Source organism: Nansenia antarctica (genome assembly GCF_963989245.1).
Source record: "Nansenia antarctica genome assembly, chromosome: 3".
Classification (NCBI taxonomy): Eukaryota; Metazoa; Chordata; class Actinopteri; order Argentiniformes; family Microstomatidae; genus Nansenia; species Nansenia antarctica.
The window spans coordinates 17,108,691-17,124,758 of NC_137688.1; the positions used below are offsets into that span (position 1 = coordinate 17,108,691).

At 46.3% G+C, this 16,068-nt stretch overlaps 1 protein-coding gene across 1 annotated transcript in view; it reads left to right on the forward strand.

The window, feature by feature from the left end:
- b4galt1l (DP-Gal:betaGlcNAc beta 1,4- galactosyltransferase, polypeptide 1, like) overlaps window positions 1-14,962 on the forward strand; it is a 22,078-nt gene extending 7,116 nt beyond the window's left edge. Inside the window, exons 3-6 of the mRNA XM_080525878.1 lie at window positions 5,995-6,182; window positions 9,734-9,856; window positions 12,831-12,935; window positions 14,266-14,962. Coding sequence (XP_080382004.1) covers window positions 5,995-6,182; window positions 9,734-9,856; window positions 12,831-12,935; window positions 14,266-14,413 — 564 coding nt within the window. The 3' untranslated portion in view covers window positions 14,414-14,962. The remainder of the gene's footprint in view (window positions 1-5,994; window positions 6,183-9,733; window positions 9,857-12,830; window positions 12,936-14,265) is intronic.
- Window positions 14,963-16,068: the final 1,106 nt, after the last annotated feature.

Here is a 16,068-nt window from a genome sequence, read left to right on the forward strand (position 1 = left end):
CAGCGGAACATGCGCATTACACACACACACACACAGAAAGATCAATACGAAGTACCGGTAGGCCTACATGAGAATACACGCACAAAACCGGCTAACGTTACTCATTAACTGTTTACACAAGTAAAATCACAGTGTGACAGTCAGATGGAGCATTCGGTAAACAACCAACAGCAAGGTAATGCTATCAGTTGAGTTAAAGAAAACCAACTCTTACCTTTGAGGACACCAACATGAGCCCTGCTTACCCGTACCTCCGCCGTTCTGTTCGTGGTGATTTTAGAGGCAATAGATTATTTTTGCCCCGCGCATATTGCTATGAATAGTTCGAAGCTAGGTGCTTGCACGTTAGGTGCGAGAATGCTCGGTTAACCCATTAGCGGGAACATTATTTGTCTCACAAAATAGGCTGATTTAATTGACCATGAACATCAGAGACTAGACTACATTACGAATGTTCATTTAAAATACTCTATACTGAGCACTGGTATAAGAACATGAACCAGAGAACAGCAGTAAATGCAATAACCCACAGTCGTCGCTGATGATGCATTTTCGATTAGGATACTTCTGCGCCGAATGTACCGCCGCCGGCACAAATCCGCACCCGACATTGTAATTACCGTAATTTCTAAACGGTTTGTGCTATCGAAAGAATTCCAACTGTCCCTGAAAGCTGAGATGTTGCACTTCAACCACCATATAGGGTATTACGGTAAAATGTGACGTGACGACATTCTCAGAGTCAGTTTACTCACAGTGATTGGCGGAGCGTTCAGGGACACATGCTTTTTTTCTGTTCTCCGGTCATAATAACTCGCTGCCTTTCTGCGCAGCCTGAATCAAAGTGGACTGTCTGAATCAATTAGTGGCGGAGGAAATTCATTCGTGGCGGCCCGCCACGAATAAATGCATATAGAGGAAACACTGGGAGTGAAGGCCCGTAGTCAGCCCCGCCCACTAGGCCTGGAGAAGACTGTTTACACATAATAACGTTAGTCCTGACCGGTTGACCATAGACACACTGTGTCAGTTGTGTGTTTTGTAGATGACTGTTGATCGTGGAGCCTGCTCTGTTTAACCTGAATATCTTGGTTACAATCTGAGCGTGTGTGGTTACTATCATACACAGCTACTACCGATATAGCCTGAGAGTGGCAGCATGGAACACTTCCCTGAATGAGACATAGCTACTAGAGCCCAGAAACATGAGACACCTCAGCCAGACAGACACTTGTTTTAGCATGTCGAGAGAGGGGTGGGGAGGGGGAGGGGGAGAGTGTGTGTGTGTGTGTGTGTGTCTTGCATGCTCATTGAATGTGCGGCCGTAAGGAATTAGAACTTTACTTTTAGACTTCCTCTTGCAGGTTTTCATGCCAAGACATGACTCTGTTACCCCCCAACACACACACACACACACACACCTACCCACACGCACACATCCGCACGCATGCACGCACACACACCCACACGCACATCCACACACACACACACACACACACACACACACACACACATCCACACATCCACACAGGACATCTCAAGTGTGAAAAACTCGCTTATTGAGTAGAGGGAGCCACACCTGCATGCAGGAAACAGTGTCCTGGCGGTAATCCAGTGTGGGTTTTGGCTTAACGCCTCAGACTTTTTCTTCATCACAGAGGACCTGCCCCCCAAAAACGCCCCCAAAAGGCGGGTGGAGGGAGAAATATAATAAAAAACACTGGATATTACGGTACTACAGAGCTCAATAGTAGTGTGTTAACAGTAACCTAGTCAAACTCAATAGTAGTGTGTTACAGTAACTTAGTCAGAGATCTGTGGGCATCTGAAGGTGGGAACTTACATTTACATTTTAACCATTTTAGCAGACGCTTTTATCCAAAGCTACTTACAGTTAGAGATTACAGGGACAGTCTCATAGGGCTAAGTGCCTTACTCAAGGGCACACTAGTGGTGGTGTTCCCAGGTGGGGTTTGGACTCATGACCTTCTAATCACCAGTCCAACTCACTGTCTACTAGACCACCACTAACCCCGGAAGTCCATTACAGGCAATAATTATATATTTTTAAAAAATACTGTATATTTTAAATTGTTAAATCACAATACATTGTTGGCTCAAATGAGCTTTTATGCTGTTTACAACAATTATTGTGTCTTTGTTGCTGTTCTACCACTCAATCACTCTTGTTTCTCTCTTCTCTCCTCTTCCTCCTCGTCATTCCTCTCCTCCTTTGTTGTTGCCTTTTCCTGTTCCCGCCCCCCTTGCTCAAACCGCCACCCCTTTTGCATGTCAGGCGTGTCTGGCCAATGGCTGTGGTCGTTGGAGGAGGCGAGGCCAGCCCCCTGCTTGCTCTGGCCAATAGCGTGACCCCGTTGGGCTGAGGGGTCTTACTGGTAATATGGGCTTCTTCTTCTTCTTCTTCCCCTTCTGCCTCTTCCTCTTCTTTATGCTCTGGCTAGGCTACGTTCTCTGTTCTCTGAAGTAGCTTCCTCTCCTGGTCTCCTCTCCTTCACCTGCGCTGACATGAAACACCTGGACAGGTGAAGGTGTGTTCAGGAGAGACAGTGTTGGCCATGTTGCTTACACCTGTCCTGTGTGTTCAGATCAGGAGAGGAGATGAGGCGAAGGAGCAACTTCCAGTGTGTGTCTGTCCCTCTGTCTCTGCCTGTCTGTCTGTCTGTGTCTTTCTGTCTCTGTCTATGTCTGTCGGTGTTGTGTCTGCCTGTCTGTCTGTCTGTCTGTCTGTCTGTTGGTGTCTGTCTGTCTCTATCTCTGTCTGCCTGTCTGTCTGGCTCTGTGTCTATCTGTCTGTCTGTCTCTGTGTGTTTGTCTCTATCTCTCTGTCAATTCAATTAGAATTTTCAATTTAAAGGGCTTTATTGACATGGGAAACATACGTTTACATGGCCACAGCAAGTGTGAAGATAAAAAAATAAGCAGAAAATAATGTAATGTACGACTATAATAAAGAAATGATTAAACAGAGCTGTGTATATGTATAGTATACAGGTAAATAAAGATAACTTAAAATAGAAAAGTGTGGACAGCAGTTTAAAAATATGAATACAAATAAATGAGAACTGTGTAAACATTATGTACAGAGATCAGCATGGTGCAATTATCTGTCTGTCTCTCTCTCTATCTCTATCTCTGTCTGTGTGTCTCTCTCTCTTTATCTCTATTTTTTTGTCTGTCTTTCTCTCTCTGTCTGTGTGTCTCTCTATCTCTCTCTCTGTCTGTGTGTGACTCTGTCGGTGTGTCTCTCTCTATCTCTCTCTCTGTCTGTGTGTCTCTCTATCTCTCTCTTTATTTTTTGGGGCCTATGCAGTCCTCTTTACTTTGCTGTTTCTGTCATGTTGCAAATGACCGTCCTCGGATACAAAATGTGTATGCAAATGATATTGTATTACAGTGTCTCATGTGAAATTTGGGGAAATAACATTATAATAATATAGGTTTTTAAAATATTGTTATTTTTGGAAAAAAAAGTTATTGTATTACTTTCTAGACTCACATGTTTTGCCTCCAACAGTTGGGACGTTTAGGATGCATAACACTTGTCAGCTTTCCAACAATACTAACGCCTCGAGCGCTCTCTGGAACTGGATGACTTCAACTTGGCCGTAGAAACCTTATCTCTTGGTTCCCAGAACAACACATTTGGTAGAAATTGACAATTTCTCTGGACTAAAAAGTCAGTGGCAGTGTTATGTATAATATGGAGGTCCAGGCGTTTGGAGGGTATGGTTGTGCAAGATTAAATTATATCTAACCAATTATACCATGATGATATCTAACTTGATGCCAACACCCAAAAGCTTACATTCACCAGCACCCACCCAGTCTCTTCTTTCACCTCAGAAACTGTTACTCTTTTTTTGGGGGGGGGGGGGGGGGGGGGGAGTTTCCTCCCATCTGCCCTACTTGAATATTTTAGACAATTTGTGTTCTATGGGCTTTGAAGCGGTGGCTCTTTCAGGAAGGTCCATCAGCAGATAAAGCCGGTGATATGTGAGCCCCGGGCTTTATGTCTGCTGAACAACCAACCCGGTCCGCACAGACACAGGACGGGATGCTCCCGATAGCTTTGTTCCCGCCAAGCAGTGAGCCGTCAGAGGGGGGGGGGCGGGGGCTCAAGAGCTGGGGTCCGGGGCAGAGAGAGTGAGAGAACTGTATCCAGCCCGTCTCTGTGGCCCCTGCCCTTCGGTTCTGGGGCTGTGTTTACCAGGGGAGACTGGTGGAGGTAGAAATCGGAGGATTGGGCTCATTATAATGCACAGAACGGAATGAGGAATGGTATCAAGGAATGGTATCAAACACGAGTGCGTCACAATGAGTCCGTCCTCCAATCTCTCCCTCCACCAGCCGCCCCTTCTGTCCGTAGAGAGAAAGCGGTATCTGGCCCATCTAGGTGGCCTCCCGCTGGCCTCTCCTCTGTATTCATCAGAGAGAGAGAGAAAGAACAGACCGACTCCAGGCTCAAATCACAGGTCGCATACATTAGGTCTAAGAGCTTTAGTCTAAGAGAGGGATGGATGACTTCCCAGACACACACGATACAGATTAAGCCTGCTCCTGGTCTAGATAGCACTGCCTTTTTCACTGCACTTTTTATTTTATCTTTATTTACCTGTATACTATATATATATACACAGCTCTGCTTAATAATTTCTTTATTCTAGTTGTACATTACATTCTTTTTTTTCTTTTTTGTACATTACATTCTTTTTGTACACAAGCCCTTTTAAAATGGAAATGTGTTAAATGTACCTGTCCATCAGACTTGCATTTTAGTCTAGGACTAGGTTGAATCTGTGTTCGGGAACCTTAGCATCACACATTGTTTCTGACTGCTCGATCAACCACTAACACAACATTATCCTCGGGTTCCATTTTGTTCCAAAATGAAGATGTTTTTCTGTAACTTAACATGTCTGAACTGCGAGAGGAAGAAGTGAACGTGGGACTGTTTTGAAACAGCGATCTAATCTCCCGCCAGCCCCTCAGCCTCCCCAGCAGGGTTGTGAAACAGGAACGTGTACAGAATGGATGAACTCCTCCACATGACCTCTCCTTGCTGTTGAGCAATCCTCTGTTTACTGTGATAGTAGCCTGCAGCTGATACCAAGCACTCCTCTGCAAAACATTGTTTCTTAAAGTTCTGCTCTGATCATTTGAGGTCAGTTTGGCCTCAGTGTCCGCTCCCTCCCCACGGCCCTAGACCCTCCTAAAGTAGCCCAGACATTTATTGTGTTTCTTCTTTATTTTTAACCCCCAAGTCTAACCTTTAAGCTTTACGCTGTAAACTCTACTCCCAAGCCCTTTGTCTGTGTCTAGTGTTCAGTCCCTATGCATACTTGTATAGTAGTCACACACTTCGTAGTAGCACATAGACAGACTGTTCTTAGACTAGGTGTGCCCTTTCCTCCACCAAGACACTAGTGGAAAACCGTTTCCCCGACACGGATTAAACCCATGCCTCTAAATCACACTCTCAATGGAAATTCCCTGTTGAATATTAATATTTTTTTGGCCAGGGTTAGCCTGAACTCACTAACTGCCAAAGAATTCCGGAACACCTATGGCCAGTTTCACTGACAAGGCTTAAGCCTAATCCTAGACTAAAAAAGCATCTTCAATGGAGATTTGACATTGAAAGTGTGATTTAGTTCAGGACTAGATTTAAGCCCTGTCTGTGAAACCAGCAACTAGAGTGTTCCGAGTGTTCTATGTGATGTTTACCTAGCAACAACACTTTGATTGGCTACTAAGTGAAGTATTTTTGGGTGAATATAAAGTCACCCATGGTGGCACCCTAGAACGTTGACAGTTTGGGCAACTTTATTCACCCTCGACCCTGAAGGAGTTAAATCTTTCTCTGGGAAACCGTCCGTCTGTCCTCTTCTGTGTTTTCCCACTTGTTTTCCTCCCCAACCTAACTCCCGTCCTCCTGCCACTAACCCTGGTCCTTCTCACCCCCCCCCTGTGCAGGACGGGAACGATCGGTTCAACCGGGCCAAGCTCCTGAACGTGGGCTACATGGAGGCGCTGAAGGAGTACGACTACGGCTGCTTCGTGTTCAGCGACGTGGACCTGATCCCCATGGACGACCGCAACACCTACAAGTGCTACAGCCAGCCACGCCACATCGCTGTGTCCATGGACAAGTTTGGCTTCAAGTAAATATCTCACACGCACGCACACACACACACACACACACACACACACACACACACACGCAAAACAGCTCACACACACACACACACACACTAATTTGTGTCCATAGACACGTTTGGCTTAAAGTAAATTGCTCACACATACACACGCACGCAAAACAGCACACACACACGCGGACGTACACACACACTGATCTGTGTCTATGGACAAGTTTGGCTTCAAGTAAATTGCTCACATGCGAGCACAAAACAGCACACACGCACACGCACACACACACACACACTTGTCTATGTCTATAGACAAGCTTGTTTTCTGGAAACTACTCACACGCAAATCACTGAACGCATGAATACACACACACACACACACACACCTACACACACACACATCTCATTAAGTAGGAGTGTCTAGGGGCACCTTGGGGCCCCACGGACTCTACTATTAACCCACGACGTGCCTCATCTCTGATGCGCTGTAGCAGAGCCAACAGCAGCTGACACACCATCCTGTCTCTGCTGCTTATCACCATAGCTGCTATTTATAAACCTGGATATGTGCAGCATCTGGTGCAGAGCCAGCGGTGTGGTGTGCTGCTAGATTTGGATTTGATTAGTGTGTGTCTGTGTGTGTGTGTCTGTCTGTGTGTGTGTGTGTCTGTGTGTGTGTTTGTGTGTCTCTGTGTTTGTGTGTCTGTGTGTGTCTAGCATCAGCTCTAACTGGACATAGACTTCGTTTCCTAGGGGGAACACAGCATTATGTGATCCAACCTTGAAATGTGCACTAGTTTACGAGGGGTTTCCATTTCCCTAGGAGTTCTGTGTTGCTTTGTTACTGAGACCATTCAGCTTGTTTAGGCTCCGGTTTAACATAGCAGCATAGAACATTGTTAACTCACCAACTGCCAAATAATTCCAGAGCACTCACTACCTGTTCCAAGTGTTTTATGTGGTGTTTACAAAAATGAAGCGTCACGTAATTTATAAGATATTTCTTACTTCCTAAAATGTTTTCTTCCGAAATCTGAATTGTCTAAGAACTTCTTCTTTTCTCAATAAGCTAAAGTTCAATCGAAATGTTAATTTCTTCTAATAAGAACTATTGTCTTAAAAGTTGCTCATGTAAGCTACGCTAGCTAGCATCAAGGGATCCTCTGTCAGCAGTAAGCCATGGTTAATAATAAGTCAACTTTAAAAAAAAAAAAAAATACTTAGATGTTCCTTGCCAAATAACAGAAAGGCTAATTTTTGTATGTATGTCTGACTGTTATTTTTGAATATGACTGATGACTGGTCTAGCTGTTTAGCAACATACTTTATTTTATTTCATGTTTCTTTTTGTCTTGTGAGCTTAGTTGTACTGTTGTACAATTGACTATACCTACTGCTGTACAATTGATTGTACCTGATTATGCCACATGTCGGTATTGCTCACAATCGGTATGTCGATTGTCAGCTTTAGCCTGAGGTGGCCATGTCGGGGCCCACCCGCTGTGCCGACGGACCACAATGCCGACAGTTTATTAGTGGATTTCTGCGAGAGCTGACAAGACGGTACATGTGGGAAAACTAGGGTTAGGTGCTAGGGTGCTACAGTTAAGGTTAGGGTTGGGGTTAGGGGTAGGGTTAGGGATAGGATTAGGGTTAGACATGCCAGCATGTACCAAGTCGACGTAGCACCTAACCCTAACCGTAGTTTTCCCACATGTACCGTAACAGAGAAGCGGAGAGCATTCACATGCAGGGAGGGCTGTCGGTACAACGGTCCGTCGGCATATTGATGCGGCACCGCCATGTCATCGTAGCTCACGTGCTAATCACTAGCCTGAGGTGGCCATGTCAACTAGCTCACGTGCTAATCACTTTACTATTTACTTTAGTCTGAGGTGGGAGACCACAGAGGTTGATAATAGCAGAGGATGTGTGTTTGCTGTGGTCTCTTGATAAAACTACCATTGACACTGTCGCTGTTCTAGTCGGCCACGTAGAGCATGAGTCAGACTGTGTGTGTGTGTGTGTGTCTGTGCGTGTGCGTGTGCGTGCGTATCAACGCAGCTGTTTTATTATCTCTATCTCTGAACACAGTGTAGAATGTCTGCCTAATAACATTTGAACATGTTAAAATGAATTACAAAGCTCCTTTTCTTAAAACGATATAACTTGGAAAACAAATCTAAAACTGACTGATAAAATAAACAATTCTTCTTTAGAAAAATAGGCATGTATGCCTCGTAACATTTTAATAAATGACAATACTCCTTTTCAAAAGGGAATAAGCTTGAACCAAATATAACATTTAACTGGCACATACAATAAACAATTATTCTTTAGAATTTAGATGGTGTGGCTAAAACAAGATCACATTAGGATTTATGTCTGTCCTATTTAGGGGCTACAGTGCGGCCAGCAATATCATATGCTATACTGATAATATTAATGTTGCAACTAAGTAAAACGTAACACTCCCATACTACACCGCAAAGTTTGACGTCAGACGCAGAGTTTTACGCACAGGACTAGGATTACAGTTATTGAGGTTTACACAATACAATGTTGATAATGGCAACAGTGGATGCTGTGTTATGGACCTCTGCCTCATAAATTGTGGGTGAAGTGTGTGTGTGTGTGTGTGTGTGTGTGTGTGTGTTCTTCTCTCAAGGCTCTTATGGGCATCCTGTCCTTAAACCTCTTCCCTGTTGTACAACGTGTGTGTGTGTGTGTGTGTGTGTGTGACTGTGTGTGTGTGTGTGTGTGTGTGTTTGCTTGCTTGTGTGTGTGTGTGTTTGCGTGTGTGTTTGCTTGTGAGTGTGTGTGTGTGTGTGTGTGTGTGTGTGTGTGTGCCTGTGCCTGTGCCTCCAGGGACACACATCTGGATGTAATAGTGGTGGTCCTGGCAGCAGGCAGATCCGGCCCAGGGCCAAGCTCCTCTTGTTCTCCTTGGCCAGTTTGCTCTCTGACTAATTCCCACGCAGCGGTGTTGGCTCAGGGAGGGGAGGGGGGCTCAGGGAGGGGGGGGGGGGCTCTCTGGGAGTCTCTGCTCTTGTGTAATAACGCAGGTTTGGTTTGCAGCCTTCTAGCAGGAGGGCTGGAGAGAAGGACCAAGCTGAGGAAACTCAGTGTCCAAGATCAGTAGGAAAGGAAATACATACAAACATACTTGGGGTGTGTTGTGTGTTGTGTGTTGTTGTGTTGTGTTGTGTTGTGTTGTGTTGTGTTGTGTTGCGTGTGTGTGTGTGTGTGTGTGTGTGTGTGTGTCTCGTGTGTGCGTCCGTTATGGCCGTTATGGCCTCTGCCTCTGCTGTGTGTGGCGGGGGGAGGGTGGGGCGGGGGGCAGTGTCTCATGACCACACAGGAAGAAGGTCTGTCTGAACCGTCCATCTGCTGGTCAGTCACTTCCTGTTTACTGTGGTGGGAGATGGCCATTGGCTGCTGTCTCTCTGCTCGGCCTTGACCCCTGGAGGTCAGCCACAGAGAACACTGTTCAACATGTTCAACTTCCCTCATTTATTATCATTCTCTCTTTCTCTCTCTCCCCCCCCCCCCCCCCCCCCTCCCAGGTTGCCCTATAAACAGTTCTTCGGGGGGGTGTCGTCCATGAGTAAAGAACAGTTCCTGAAGATCAACGGCTTCCCCAACAACTACTGGGGCTGGGGGGGAGAGGACGACGACATCTACAACAGGTACGCACACACACACACTCACACTCACACTAGGGATGCTCCGATTTATCGGCCACCGATTTAAATCGGCCGATTTCACTCCAAATGACTCGATCGGTGATCGGCAAAAATGGCCGATCGCAAAAACCGATTTTTTTTTATTTTTTTTTTTTTTTTTTTCCCTGGGGAAGACAGATAACTGAACAGAAAACATAGGAGGACGTAACAGTATGTAAACCATGAAGGCCACGTTTATGATGTCTTTTATACAGCCATATCGACTGACTTGGGCTTCAGGCCCTAACTGGGTGATAGGCCAGACCTTTACTATGCCATAAAAATGGGTCTGCGTTTGCTTGGTGCCTAATGGATCAAAACTTTTGTCTAAAAAGCAAAAAATATGTAGGCTATCCAGTCAGTAGGCCTACAGTTATGTATTAAAAAAAAAATCGGTATCGGTATCGGTATCGGTTGATCTTGAGGAAAAAAATCGGTGATCGGTATCGGCCCCAAAAATCCAGATCGGAGCATCCCTAACTCACACACTCCCACACTCACACACACACACACACACACACACACACACACATACACACATACACAGGGACGTACACACACGGACACAAACATGGACACACACAGGGATGGACACATGGACGCACACACGGACACGGAAACACAGACATGGACACACGGACGGATGGACACACACACACACCTTTCCACCCCTAGTCTCTCCTTCCAAGTCACTCCTGTAGATTGGAACAATAGAACGGGGGGGAACAAAAGAAAACCAGTTACTACTCAGCCAATGACTGGGGATTGGACAGGTGGAAACAAAATGTAGGGCGGAGCACAGCCAGAATAGAACACCCTTAACTCACCAACTGCCAAACAGTTCCGGAACACAGTGTTCTTTGTGGTATCTACCTAGCAACAACACTTTAATTGGCTACAAAATGAACAACGACACATTAGCATGACCGCTGACGCATCGAAAATGAAGGGAGGGGGGGTTGAAGGACCGATCAGGCCAAACAGGCAAATCTCATCACTATTTGCATTTCTTGGGCAAAGTGAGAACCAAGTTTTGAATGAGCAGGCCCCCCCCCACACACTCTCCCTCTCCCTCCCCTTTCCCCTCCCCCTCCCTCTCCCCCTCTATTCCCCTCCTCTCCAGCAGTGCTGCCTGCGGCAGCCAGGCTGTTTATGTGTCGAGGGTGAGTTCCAGCTGTCTGACAGCTTGTTTCTGTCTCAGATAGACGGCCTGCTGCTTTTTATGTGTTTGAAGGAAACAGAGGAGATGTGGCGTCTGCTCCAGACCTCCAGGACCTCCTGTCCTTTCTGATAAAGGACGTCTCTCTCTCTCTTCCTGGAGGCTGTTGCGTAACTTGGACTATTATCTCTTGGTTGTCTTTCTGTTTAGAGATGAGTCAGGGTTAATTGGGGTATAAATGTCAAACTATACCCTGCCTTGTTTGAACACATGAGCCAAGCTTTAACTATATAACAACTTGGTTTTGAGCTGAAATGCTCTCTATGATGATGATGATGATAATAATAATAATAATTTTTTTGTAAGATTTCTTTTTTTTGTATAGCACTTTTCTCAGTACTCAGACACTACATGTAGAGAACAAGAATAGATGGGTGAATAAAAAGTCAAACAAAAGCACAGTCAGTAACAACAACAACAACAACAACAACAACAATGACAATAGTTAAAGATTAAAAGCGAGTTTAAAAAGACAGGTTTTGAAGAGAGGGTGCTGGACTCTCTGATGTGGTTTGGGAGAGTGTTCCAAAGAGTGGGTGGGGTGGGAGGGGAGGGGCGGGGGGGGGCTGCTGCAGCGTAGAAAGCCTGGTCCCCCCGCTGTTCAGTCCTGGTGTCTTTATAGAGACATCTACCCTGACCAGTCATGTACACAGACCTAAAGAAAGATGCCTCACTTTGGAACAAGGTAGCTTAAATGCTATCTGTTCAGATTTGTACTTGATTAGTTGAATCAGGTGTGCTGGTGGTGGAACAGATCAAATATGTGGAACGGCTGGTGGTCCCCGAGGAGTGGGTTGAAAACCACTGATAGAGTGTTCCAAGTGTTTTATGTGATGTTTACCTAGCAACAGTACTCGGATTGGCTACAAAAATGAAGCGTCACAGGGTGAGGAGGACTAAGCGTTGACTAAGCGTCGACCATGTAACCGCAGGGTTGCCGGTTCGATTCCGGACATATCCTGCATGTCATCCCTTCTCTCTCCCATCCTTCCTATCAAATCTCTACTATCTAAGAAAAATATGAGTGGGACTGCCCCACTCAGAAAAAAATTACTTACAAATAAATAAATAAATGAAGCATCATCATTGATGCATTTCTGGTGAATCACGTCACCGTTTAGTGCTCTAGAATGTTGACCGTTTGGGCGACTTTATTCACTCTCGGCCCTGAACGAGTTAAAAGGAACCGGAGAGCTTGTCACCTGAGCTGGACTTCCTTTCTCTCCTGAAGGGCTGCATTAGTAATGACTGCCACACAGTGGTAATTGGCTGGGGTGTTAGAATGTCTTTTTGGTGCCGGCGACTTGCCGTATTGTAGCTTTTAGGGGCAATCGGAGAAGACGCCAGCGATTTCAGCCTGGTAGTGATACTAGAAACAACATTGGGAGGGAGGGAGGGGGGGGGGGGGCTGGTTGTTTTCACAGAGACAGCGTGTCACGGGAATCTCTTATCAGCTGTGTCGTTGAACCCAACGGCACAAACACACTCACATGACGTCACACATCCGGCCTCCACCCCACGCATGACAATGAGCCTATCCTCCGATTTCTACCACCCCCAGCCTCCCCTGGTATTCTGCCTCCCCTGGTGTTCTACCTCCCCCAGTGTGTGTGGTGAGTAACGCTGTGGTCCTGTGTGTGTGTGTGTGTGTGTGTGTGTGTGTCTGTCTGTGTGTGTGTCTGTGTCTGTGTCTGTGTCTGTGCGTGCGTGCGTGCGCAGGCTGAGCTCCAGGGGGATGTCCATATCGCGCCCCAGTGGTGCCGTGGGGAAGTGCAGGATGATCCGCCACAACAGAGACAAGCACAACGAGGCCAACCCTCAGAGGTGACCACACACTCTTCCTCTACCACACCCCTGCTCTACCACACTCCTCCTCTACCACACTCCTCCTCTACCACACCCCTCCTCTACCACACTCCTCCTCTACCACACTCCTCCTCTACCACACTCCTCCTCTACCACACTCCTCCTCTACCACACCCCTCCTCTACCACACCCCTCCTCTACCACACTCCTCCTCTACCACACTCCTCCTCTACCACACCCCTCCTCTACCACACACTCCTCCTCTACCACACACCCCTCCTCTACCACACACTCCTCCTCTACCACACCCCTCCTCTACCACACTCCTCCTCTACCACACCCCTCCTCTACCACACCCCTCCTCTACCACACTCCTCCTCTACCACACCCCTCCTCTACCACACTCCTCCTCTACCACACCCCTCCTCTACCACACTCCTCCTCTACCACACTCCTCCTCTACCACACTCCTCCTCTACCACACCCCTCCTCTACCACACTCCTCCTCTACCACACACCCCTCCTCTCCTTTCGTCTCCTCTCCTCCACTCCCCTCTCTCCTCTCCCACATATGAGGCACATGTTGTTGGGCTGAGCTGAGCATTACTGTGTTGTAATGTCATATACACAATAATAATAAATAATGCACTTGATTTGTATAGCACTTTCAAAACACAATTACAAAGTGCTGAACAGGACATGATAACATGTCTGTGTGTCTAGCTACACACAGTCAGGATAAAAACAAAAATAACATAATTAAAACATCAAACTTTGATAAAACAAAGTGTATAATAAAAACAAGTGAAATAAAAGTCATAAGAGAGGAATAGAAACTTGACAAGCCGTCCTATAAAGGTACGTTTTGAGAATTGATTTAAAAGAAGGCACTGAGTTCCACAGGTAGGGAGTTCCACAGGTAGGGAGTTCCACAGCTGCGGGGCTCTAAGGGAAAACGCCCAGTTTCCTTTTGTAGTGAGGGACCTGCCTGAGGACCACAGCCAGTCGCTAGGTTCAAGTTTCAAGTTTTATTGTTATGTCATATTACACAAGTGTAAGAGAGTAAAATTCTTAGGAAAAAGCATGATTGTACTAGCGTCGTGATTTGTATGTCAAAGCACAGCTCAAAGATCACTGAGACAATACTGTCACGACCAGTTTGTCTGTGTCAAGACCAGTTTGACAAACAAAATGTTTTGCTCTAGGCGCAGCTCCTTAGACGGGGATCGAACCAGTGACCTTCCGATTGTTAGCCGGGCTCTCTAACCTCTAGGCTACCACCGCCCCCCAACTACATGCTGATAGGCCAACGTCAAACTAACTAATAATAGGAACTGTCTCCCTCCAGGTTTGACCTCATCTCCCATACCAGGACCACCATGATGAAAGACGGCATCCAGTCTGTGCAGTACGAGGTGGTCAAGGTGGAGAAGGACCTGCTGTTCACCAAGATCACCGTGGCCGTGGGCACACCGTCGCCCAAAAGAACCAAATAGCATACACACACATATACACACACACACACATACACACACGCTGGGCTGGTGAAGAGACTCCTCTGTGGAGTGTTTGATGCAGTAACCAAACGTGCCTTATTGAGACCCTCTGAATGATGAATGATATACTTCTGGTCTCCCTCCTGGACCGCCGGAACAAAGACTGATCTGATCAGCGGACATCTTGAATCTTGATATTTTTCCTACTTTGTTATTCGGCCTTTGCACAACCGATGGTGAACTGAACTGAACTGGGCTGGGACTCTCAGTGTTCATCCTCCTTCGCAGGATTCCTTCAACTCAACGGATGTTGACACCAAGAGAGTTGGAAGCATAGAGGATCTTGACATGGAGGATTATAACCCTCTCTCTCTCTTTCTTACTCTGTCTCTCTTTCTCTCTCGCTCTGTTTCACTGTTTCACTCTCTCTCTGTCTGTCAGAGAACAGGTCCTTGGTGAGCCATGTTTTCTTAAAGCAGATGTTATGAAATAGCAAATGAATAGTCCGTTGTATCAGGACTCTCAAAGAGTGAATTATGTATTGTTTATTTTGAGGGTGTGTATCTCTTTGCAATGATGTTGACATAGTCTTTTTTTTTAGGGGGGGGGGGTTCTTCAATCGGGGTTTGATTTTGATAATCTATCACTTTTTGGGGAGTTTGTGGGAAGTTATTTTGGTGTAGCAGCTCGACCATCAAAGCAGGGTTTCAGGTCCAATGCAAAGAGCTCAGCCGGGGCCCGGTGTGGGTCTGCGTCTGAAGATCATATCCAATCAAACCAAATCCTAGAGCTCGTTAAGACCCAGCTGAATAGTAAGGACCACTTGTCCTGTCCGAATAGTAAGGACTCCGCTGGTCCTGTTCACTCAATTTGAAAAGCTCTCAAACTTCACCTCAAAGGTATGGAGTTCCAAACGAGAGATGTATGAAAAAGATCAATCGTGTTACTGTGTTCAGCTTTGGCATTCTAGTGTCTCACAGCTCAAGTGCCCTTATCAGAGTGTCTGACGCTCTTATCTTGAAAGTCTCTCAGACTCTCTAAATCTGATGCTGCCTGTCCCAATTCTCTTTTGTGAAGGGTGCACTTGTGTACTTCCGTGGTGTGTGTGTGTGTGTGTGTGTGTGTGTGTGTGTGTGTGTGTGTGTGTGTGTGTGAGTGTGAGTGTGAGGAGCAGCAGCAGCGGTCCAGGTATCCTGTACGGATGCCTCTCCCTGGAGGAATACAGGGGCACCTGAATGTATTTACCTGGTGTGTGTGTGTGTGTGTGTGTGTCCTTTACAATGATCAATCAAATGCTGTGGCGCTGTGGTGCATCATGATGAATGTCTGAAGATGATTATAAACTGTTATTTTTAGTTCAGAAATGTGTCGGGCTGAGAGAGAGAGAGAGTTCTGTTGTGAAGAGAACCCTCTGGGGAACACACTCCGTCTTCACGGGGGCTGTGAGGGCGTAGAAACACACCCTGGGACTCACCCTGGGACTGCCCGGAGAGCCTTCCAGACCCCAACACACACACCGTGAGTGGAATGTGTTGAGTCGATTAGGAGTCAAATCAGTGAGCTGAGTGAATTTCAATGGCTTTAAGGTATTGAACTGAACCCATCACTTCAGCTTTAGTGAGTTCATTATGGTCTCTCCCTGTCTGTCATCTCTC